Raw genomic sequence first — 10,092 nt, forward strand, 5'->3', positions numbered from 1 at the left:
CTCAGCCAGCATTTGGGACATTCTTCAATCAACAGGAAGACTCCTTAACGTCTAATCATTTAGGTTAGGGCTCACAGACCCCAGAGTTTATGAAAGGCAGGAGACACACCCAGAAAGAGAAACTCCTGGCCACCTCAAGTGAAAAAGTCCTTTGCCCTTGGCTTTTAATAATATTATTATTATACAATTATTGTTTGGAACCTCTGTTGGCTTAGCTCTAGAACTTAGCTTTAGTTTGGTTGGGTTTTTTTTTTATAAATATATATAACATATTAACTTTTATTATGGTCACAAGGCCCTTTCGTATCGGTTGCAAACGAAGTTCATTCCTGTCTAAATCCAAGTGGGAACGTTTAATCCGAATGGTGTTTAATGTACTTTTGTAAATAGTCTTAGTACTTTCGTTTTTATGTAAACCTAAAGAATATATTTTAAATGTGGAATTAAGCATTGTATATAAAATGTGTGAAGATACCGGTATTGTAATATTAAAATATTAATACGTTTCTACATGTACAAAGGTGGCCTTAGTTTGATTTAACTGGAAAAAAAAAAAACCATGAGGTCATACGTACAAAACTACTAGAGGATAGCCATATTTTAACTTAGATACCACATGTGCCCATTTATTTGGGCCTTTTCTCTCGGCCTAATTTAAAGAAAGGAAAATGAATTTTAGGGCTATAGACTCAATTAAACTGGGCACGTTAATATTCCATGTAGATCTCGTTCTTGTTATTAATAGAAGGAAGTATCCAGAAAGCTTTTCTACTCTCTTTCTTTTTTTCCCCTCTTTTTCTTTTCTTACTATTCTATAGTTGGTAATATGGGTGAGATTTGCTTACACTGAAAATTTATTTTAAATATACTAAAATGTCTTCGTTCATTTCCCTAGAAGATGTTCAATTAATTTAGCCCAAATTATTATTTTTCCTATTCCTTGGTGTTCTACACTATTTCCAAGTGTAGACCTGAAGTACTCAGGGCTTACGACCTGCTAGCCAGTTTTCTTGAACTAGACTAACCCCCCAGCAGACTGGAATATATATCTTCAAGTGCTCTTTGGTTTGAGTTTATTTTCCAAACAGAAAGATAAAAGAAAGGAACAATCTGTCTCTTGAAGAGGGGTGGGTGTCTTTGAAGGTGGTGGGGGGGGGGAGGTTGCTTCAAGAGATGGAAGGGTTAAATAGTTGGGAGCAAAAGATAACAACAACACACATGAAACCTCTTAGCTGGACCAAACAGCAAAGCCCCGGAGACCCGGAAGCCCCAGGAGCTCTACTCCATGAAGATTTTACAACGTGTGCCGCGTCTGTTTATCCTGTAACCTCAGGGGGAAAAAAACGACCACCACGAAACACAGTGGGATGTAAAGAGGAGAAAAGCATGCAGCTTCTGCTAAACCTGTGCCTTCTGTCTAGCATTCCGTAAAAGGTTCCTCCGCCACCACCCACACCTCTCACCCCCTACCAATTCCCTTAACCCCACAGCCGCCCTATAGGTCAGATGTAAAAATCAAACAGCATCAAGTATTTCCCCTGCGTAACTCCGTGTCCTAGCCCTCCGAAGACTGACCCTCCTGTTGAGTAAGATGAAGTTCCAGAGAGCAGCACAGACGACCCACGCTGCAGACAGGCAGCTCGATTTTGCCCCCTTTAAAAATCCTTCCTGGTGCCAGGACACGTTCAGAAACCCTTATCCAAAAGGCTTGGGATTGGAAAGATTTCCATTTACAAGACTTTTCAGGGTTTGTGATATTTGCATAAATGTTGAGGTTCAGTCTTTAAACCCGAAATCCAACCAAACCCTGAAACTTTGTGAGCATGATTGTCAACATCCCCCAAAAAAGGGGGTGGGGATTTTGGAGCATTTCAGATTTGGGGCATTATGGTTAGGTATGCTTTTCTGTAACTAATTTATTTTCTGATCATATGAAAAAGTCTGGGTTTTTCTAAAAAAAAAAAAAAAAAAAAAACAACAACTTCAAAACTACTTCAAAACTCAGAAAGTTTGGTTGAGGAATCTGACATTGGCATATAATTCCTTTTAAAAGTTTGAGAGAAGCAGGTGGCTGTGCTGCATAGCGAACTACGGAGTCTCCAAGAGGGCTCTACTTAAACGAAATCCAGGCTGTTCCTGTACTACCTGAGCCAAACCTGCTCCCGCTTAGTTCTCATTCCCTGTCCATAAAACAATAGGAGGGAGTGTACTCCCTGCCCCGTGGGCTTGTGAACATCCACGAAGATAGCACATGCTAAGTGTTGAATCAAGAAAATACAGACTGACGCTAACATCAATTCTTTTCATTTTATAACAGTAGCAACATCTCAATTGCCTATCAAGAGGTATGCCACCCCAAGCCGTAGTTTCTTGCCTTTGCTGGTTTTGGCTGGGGAGAGTAATCATCCTGAGCAAGAGGATGAGCTGTCCTTAGTTTTGTATTAATATAATCTGACTATAACCAGAAGACTGCATTTATTACTGCTATTTCAGAGGATTCTTGGAGTAGAAGCTTATCTGGTAAGTATAAAGTCAGGACTCAAAGACAGGGAAATATTAAGCAAGATTATGCTCTGGACTACTTTTCATCCAGAAAGGGAAGCCTTGGAAAAGGAGCAAGAACATCTATGATTTGTAGAATTATTTGGATCTCTTTGACAATTGTTTCTATAAACCTCTTTCTCAAAGAGCAGCTAGCTAACAAACTCCAAGTTACAGCATAACTTCCAAAAATAAATGCCAAAACGTTTGCTAGTCAAACTACCCAACCCAAATATGTGTAACTGCATCTGGGTGGTCTCTAGCCTTACTAACCATACATATAATATGTCTATGAATGTTTTTCTGACAACCAAAGGATTTGCCCTAAAATGTGCTTCTATACCAGTATTTCCAAAAACTGAATTCTTTGTGCAATTGACATATCATAACTGATCAGGAGAAGACATTTACCTTAGAATTACACATATTTCTAATAAGATTTGTACTGCGAGCTATTCTGCAGCAGAATGTTTTTATCAACCCATGATCTTTTCTTGTTGATGGATTTTATTCAGTCTTTGCAAACCAAATCTTCTCTATCATTCCTAGCTGGGTAACCTGAGAAATTGTTTAGAGTGAGGTTGCCTTTGGAAGCCTCTTCTTTAAATAGAGAAAATATTTTCCAAAGAGTTCATGTGACCTTCAGTACTATAGATGACATGTTAGGCTTTCCAATGAAATCCTTGGTGTATTTGTGATTAAACTGTTTTTGTTTGATATTAATCATGATTATCTTTAACCGAAGCCAAAGCCAAAATAAACAAGGCTGTGGGAGCAGAAAATTAAGACATAATAACTTGGTAAAGATAAGGACTTTGGGATTGAACCTAAATCTCTTTCCAGAGATTCATATGATGTCAAATATTAAATAATGAGTGGTTTTCTGTTATGCTATTATTGAAATAATTCATAGATATCAAATGTCAATAAGTCTCTCAAGCTAACTTTCATCATCCTATAGAATTGTGGAATTCTAAACCTCGACATTGGGGAAATTTGCTTATGTCAAATGATCTCAATTTTCTGCCAAACTCTTTCATGAGGTTTTTTTGTGTGTGAGGAGGATAGAAATTTGGAGCTCTTAACAACTATTAAGAGAGGCAGGGGAAATCAGGATGCGGAAAATCCCTTTTAAAATTATGAAGACATTCCTCTACTGTTCATACTCTCCCTTTGGAAATGTCCCCTTTCTTCATTGAGAGACCTTTCCTCTCATATTCCCATATGTAGGTTTAAAAAATGCTTTTAAATCTCCATATGATTTTAAACATTATATATCTCACTGTCTGATCATCAGTAAAGAAACAAGAGCATGGTAGTCCCTTCCACAGAAGTCTCCATTCAGTTCCAAAAACTAATCAGATCTTTCAGAGATGATCCTCAGTCCTAGAGGATCCTGTCTGCAAAAAGAAAGTTATTTTGCAAGCCTAAATTCTGAGTCATTCTGTGGGATGAAATGCCCCTGCCATGTGCGGAGGGGGGGGGGGGGCGCGGTAGTGCTGAGCAGACATGTTACTCTCTCCTCTCAAGGCTGCTAAATGCCCTTATATAGTCCTTTGATCTCTCCTGGGAGCCTTCGAATTCAAGCAGAGGCCAATGTCTTCCTCAGCTGTCTTGTCCACAGATTCCTCTTACAACTCTGGCAGGTACTAATGTGTTTACATAGGTGTGCCCAGCTCCCTCCCGAAGGAGCTGATAACAGCTCAAAATTGTTTAGCACATTGGGAAGTCATCTACAAGAAGCAAAAGCAGAGTTCAGCAGGTAGAGGCAGAAGTGAGGAGAAACGGTTGTGTGTGTGTGTGTGTGTGTGTGTGTGTGTGTGTATACAAGTGTCTTAAGTGTACACATGTGTCTTTGTGTCTCTCTGTGTGTTCTTTATATAAACCAAATATACATTTCCTATACTTCCCTTTTTAATTTCTCCAATTTGTTTTGTCTTTTGCTATAAGATTCACCCAAATCCCACACTTCCCCACATGATCTGTCCTGGAAGAGAACAGCCAGGTCTTCTGAGTGGGGAGGGAGCCTTTCTCATCTCTCAGGAGTAGACTTTCTTCTTTCTTTGCAGACTACCTCAGGTTTTTGATCTCCCTCTTTTTTTTTTTTTTTAGCTGTGGCTATGGCTTGAAAGTTTTGACTCATTTTTTATTCTTGTGCTCTGAGATCCTATTTTCAGCACTTGAGTCCCCTGAGCCCTCAACCCAGACCCTGATTCCCCTCAGCAGGACTCATTAAGCATCCAGCCGCTTGTGTTTTCCCCTGCTCCTTTAGTTCCACTCTGCCTGCTGCACTCTGGTAAATTTGTTTGGAGATCACCTTACCAAAGACAGCCGTAACCTCTGAGAACTTATGCTACTGACAGGGGCCCCTCAGTGACAGCGTCTTCCCAGGACAGGAGTCCAGAGAAAGACTCCAGTTTGTATGAGTTTCTGCTTGCAGTAGCTGAGGAAGCCCCTGAAGGCTGAGAGAGAATGACTGTATGAAGCAAACAGGATCACCTCTCAGGGCTTGGTGACGTTTCTGAGGACAAGGAGACTGTTTGAAATCCTGTGTGGACAAGGGAAAATTAGCCAGCCCCAGAGTTAAAGTTTAACTTAAAAAAACAAAAAACAAAACAAAAAAAAAAAACAAAAAAAAAAAAAAAAAGACAAAATCTTTTCTGGTACTGAGTGAATATGTGGAAATGGTGAAGATTAGTAAACCAGCCATGTCTGGCAGATTCAAGGCAGTAGCTAGTAGGTACATCCATGGAACACGGAGAGGCAGGGCAGAATCCCTGTCTTCCACTTCAACTGTAAGGACCAAATTTGCATCCAAATCACTAAGTTGTTTTAGTTATCTTAAATATGAGACAGGGGAGGGAAGGAGGAAGGGGAAGGAAGGAAAGAAGAGGGGAAGAAGAAGTAGGGAGGAGGAGGAGGAAGAGGAGGAGGAGGAGGAGGAGGAGGAGGAGGAGGAGGAGGAGGAGGAAAACCATGGTTCTGGGTTGTGTGGTTGATGACAAGAGCCTCTCTATAGCTCTTGCTGTGAATTTGAGGGTGACAAAACAATGTCAGTTCCAGAGGTTCCATGCATGCTCTGTGTGCATTCATACGCATCCACATAAATGAGGCAGGAGCCCTGTTTTCAGGAGTGTGAGGTTTTTTGTTTTGTTTTTTTTTTTTTTTTGTCCTAATACTGTATTCATTTCAAAGGCATACATTTGTAACTAGGCTCCAGTAAGATATAGTTGGGTTTCCCATTGGCTAGATGATTAAGTATTCCCTGGATGTGAGACAAGGTCTGGTTTTCAGAAGAAATCTGTCTTCAAGGTGACAGTACAGGGCAGAGGGAACAGAAACAGAGCTAGCAAGCACAGTCAGTGAGTGACACTCTAACTCTGGCTTTCAGGTCCTTCCTAGGAATGCTTGCCTGGACAGACAGTTACAATTTCTCTGGCCTATAGATACCAGATCAGTCAATCACGATTGCTTTAAAAAAATTACTTTGAGTCAACATCATCATCATCATCATCATCAATCACCATCATCACCTTCATCATCATCACCATCATCATCAGAATAGAAAGGCCGAGAGAGAGAGAGAGCGCGCGCGCGCGCGCGCGCGCGCGAGAGAGAGAGAGAGAGAGAGAGAGAGAGAGAGAGAGAGAGGGAGAGAGAGAGAGAGAGAGAGAGAGCGCGAGAGAGAGAGAGAGAGAGAGAGAGAGAGAGAGAGAGAGAGAGAGAGAGAGAGAGAGAGAGAGAGTCACTTTGGAGCCATAGCACTTACTTAATTGGATGACACTCTGAACTGTGAACAGTCCGTTTTTTTACAATGGGGCTACAAATCGAGGTCCAAAGCCCCAAAGAACTTGTGTCGACCTTAAGTAATGGTGTTTCTTGAATATGAACAGCATCTCCCTTGCAAGTGATCTGAAAAGTGAGTTAACAGTGGAGGAGAAATTGTAAAAAACTGAGAAATCAGCTCTTTTTTTTTTTTTTTTTTTTTTTTTTTTTTTTTTTTTTAATGGTACCTTCCCCCTTTTGTCTTCGGTCCACCAAAGTTTCAAAAGACCTGCCTGCAAATTGCATTTCTGAAAGGCTTTTGTCGCCAAAGTGTATGAAGTCACTCTGTTACAGGAGCTGGAAATTTTACACTAGCCCAGGATCTCTGTGCCGGCAGCTGGGATGCATCTGTAACGGTGTTAGCTGGCCTGAAAGCAGAAAATTAGCGACCCTGAAGCCTGGCTGGCTGTTTAGTCTGTAGAATGGATAGGGCGGAGCAGAAAACTCCAGAGAAAGGAGACTCCACTCCATGCTGAAAAGGGAGTTTAACTGTGAGAAACTGAACTTCTGCCGTAGCCCAGCCACAGGCGTGGGAATCTCTCTGTGCTGGTATTAACCTAGGTCTGGCACAGAGGGAGAGGGTCAGTGTGTGAGGAAGGAAGGAAAAGAGCAAGCTAGGAGGGGAGGGATGCTGGAGGGTCACCTGGTCCACCTGAGGACATTTCCTTTTTACAACAGCAGAAAAAAAAAAAAAAAAATGACCTCTGACGGAGCCAGGCCTGAGAAGGAAGCTTCGGCGAACGTCAAACCCATGAAATAACCAACTCATCCGAGCCCCTTGAGTCAAACAGATTTTGCAACAGGACACTCTAGGTTCACTTCATAAATGAAAATGCCACTTTAATTTTTTTAAGCTATTACCAGGGTACAAACTGACAAAATCTCTTCAGGTAAAGTTCAAGAAACTGGGAAACAAGCTCCCCCTCAGCCCCTAAGAGTAAAGAGGCGATTCTTCCAGACACTGGGTCCCCTTTTGGCGTCAGATGGAAATACCGGAGTTTAATGCCTTATTACGTTGCTGCTGCTGATTGTGTTAAAATGCGATCGATTTCAAGAAGCCACCCCCAACCCCCAAATGATCCCTAGGTTTAGAATATCCAGAAGGCCACTGAGCAGGTTGGGCTGTAGTAAAATCATTAGTGTCAAAGGCCCAGTAAACACCAAATTGTCTCTAGAAGCAAGGCAGAGGTTTGCCCAGACAACCCCTGTGGGGTTGTGGTGGGATATGCTAATAATGCCCAGCTACAGGGACCAGCCTCCCTTCCATCCCCCAAGAATATATAAAGAGCCCCAACCTCAGCCACCGACCGACCGACCCTGGCCAACAGGCGTCTGTCCTTGTTAATTACAGAGACACGATCCCAAACCCTGAGCTCCGCCTGGGATTTGCTGGCCTGCAGCAGCCAAGGCGTCCGGTTTCTCCCATCTCTGCTGAATCTAGGTATCCACCTTGCCTCTCTGAAGAATGGACATGATGGACGCCTGCCAGTTCTCACCTTCTGAGTACTTCTACGAAAGCTCCTGTATCCCTTCCCCTGAGGGGGAGTTTGGGGACCAGTTTGAGCCAAGAGTGGCTGCCTTCGGAGCGCACCAAGCTGAGCTGCAGGGCTCAGATGATGATGAGCACGTGCGGGCGCCTACTGGCCACCACCAGGCTGGCCACTGCCTCGTATGGGCCTGCAAAGCCTGCAAGAGGAAGTCCACCACCATGGATCGGCGCAAAGCTGCCACCATGCGCGAGCGCAGACGCCTGAAGAAGGTCAACCAAGCCTTCGAAACGCTCAAGAGGTGCACCACGACCAACCCCAACCAGAGACTCCCCAAAGTGGAGATCCTCAGGAACGCCATCCGCTACATCGAGAGCTTGCAGGAGCTGCTGAGGGAGCAGGTGGAGAACTATTACAGCTTGCCCGGACAGAGCTGCTCCGAACCCACCAGCCCCACCTCCAACTGCTCTGATGGAATGGTAAGCCACAACTCCGAGACCGGCTCTCTCTCTTACCTTGGTCTATGGGAAAAGTCCTCGTATCTCCTCTAAACCAGGTACAGAGGGACCGTTGCTTTAAGAGATGTGTTCACAGAACGATGCAAAGAAAAAACTATTGTACAAGATTTTACTTTAATTTCCTAGCGGAGTCTATATATATGTACATGGTAGTAAAAGACTGTCATGTATCCCGGGTTAATTTAAATGATTGTTTTCTCTGCTATTTCCAAAATACATCACTGTGGACCCTGACATACAGCTATCCCCAAGTTTAGAACTCAGTGAAGAATTAGACTCCCCAGCCTGGTCCTAATCCCCGCTCTGAGGTCAAGCTGGAAGAAAATGTTGGTTCGTTTTTTTCCCGAGGGTTATCTGCTCCAGTGTGGCCAGATTTTAACGTGTTTTTGCCCTGGGAAAGTGTTCTCTCCCAGGATTAGTACGGCTTCCTTGTACTGCAATCCATTTTGCATGGTTAACCCAGTGCACATGACTGCGAGATTCCATGGTCTTCCCTCTGCTTTTCTCTTCTTCCAGTACAGAGACTGACCTTGGTGCCCTGGCGATGTGGAGACAGCAGCCCCTTCCTAAATCAGTGCTGTGGAGGCAACTAAGAGCTGTCAGTTGATGGAGCTAGGGGCCGGTACTATCGCACCCTAGTTCTATGCGTCTTTTGCCAAAGGCTTAAAAATACATTTCTTTGTGTTTTGTGCTACAGCCTGAATGCAGCAGTCCGGTCTGGTCCCGAAAGAACAGCAGCTTTGACAATGTCTACTGTCCCGACGTATCAAATGGTAAGAACAGATAACTTCCGAGACATTGAAAGATCTGTTCAGTCTCACAATTCAGTCTGTCATGGCAGATAGAGTCTGTCCTTCCAAGCCGTACTGGGAAAAGGAATGAAAGGCTCTCACGGGGAGGCTTTGGCAGAGTAAACATACGTTTTCTGCCCCAGATTATCCTAACAGGCAGACAGACAGACACACTACATGCATGCACACACACGCATGCACGCACTCACACATGAACACACTCACTTTTGCTTGAAATATTACCGGGGGGGGGGTCTTCCCTCCACACACACCCCCCTCAGGAATTGCTAGATATTTGCTGCAAATTTTTACATCAGGCTCTCTGTGATCACCTGACCTATGCTGTCAAAGGTGCTGACCTACAGTTTAAAGGGCAGCGTAAGCAAGCCGGTCTGTGTGGGGATCATTTTTTTTTTTTTTTAACCATTTTTTCTCCTTGTACTGTTAGCATGTGCTGCAGATAAAAGCTCCTTATCCAGCTTGGATTGTTTGTCCAGCATTGTGGATCGGATCACGTCTGCGGAGAGAACCGAGTTGTCTCTCCAGGACACAGCTTCTCTCTCTCCAGCAGCCAGCACAAATTCACAGCCTGCAACCCCAGGACCCTCCAGTTCCAGACTTATCTATCATGTATTATGAACTATCACACCGGAGGAATGATGCCCCACATGTCCGATTACGGATAACATGTGCTTTTCAGTTGTAAATATTATCTTGCCACTTTATAAGAAAATGTATTTAACTGAAAGTCATATTTGCAATGATGACTTTTCCTCTTCCTGTTTTTCTCTTTGTCTCCATTTTTAGCTTCCTTTTGTTTTAGATTCATGGTTCCAAAAATATTTTTCTGATGGGGATGATTAATTGACAGTTGCTTATAGCAATTCTTAACTTATACATATATAATGTAAATATTGCTCATCAAAATAA

At 43.1% G+C, this 10,092-nt stretch overlaps 1 protein-coding gene across 1 annotated transcript; it reads left to right on the forward strand.

Annotated features, from left to right (window-relative positions):
- The first annotated feature begins 7,831 nt into the window (after positions 1-7,831).
- Positions 7,832-9,801, forward strand: Myf5 (myogenic factor 5). Its single transcript, XM_059245763.1, has 3 exons — positions 7,832-8,332; positions 9,069-9,144; positions 9,611-9,801. The coding sequence occupies exons 1-3, from the start codon at positions 7,832-7,834 to the stop codon at positions 9,799-9,801; spliced, it is 768 nt and encodes a 255-aa protein (XP_059101746.1).
- Positions 9,802-10,092: the final 291 nt, after the last annotated feature.

The sequence above is a fragment of the Peromyscus eremicus genome, chromosome 18 (genome assembly GCF_949786415.1).
Source record: "Peromyscus eremicus chromosome 18, PerEre_H2_v1, whole genome shotgun sequence".
NCBI classification, from domain to species: Eukaryota; Metazoa; Chordata; class Mammalia; order Rodentia; family Cricetidae; genus Peromyscus; species Peromyscus eremicus.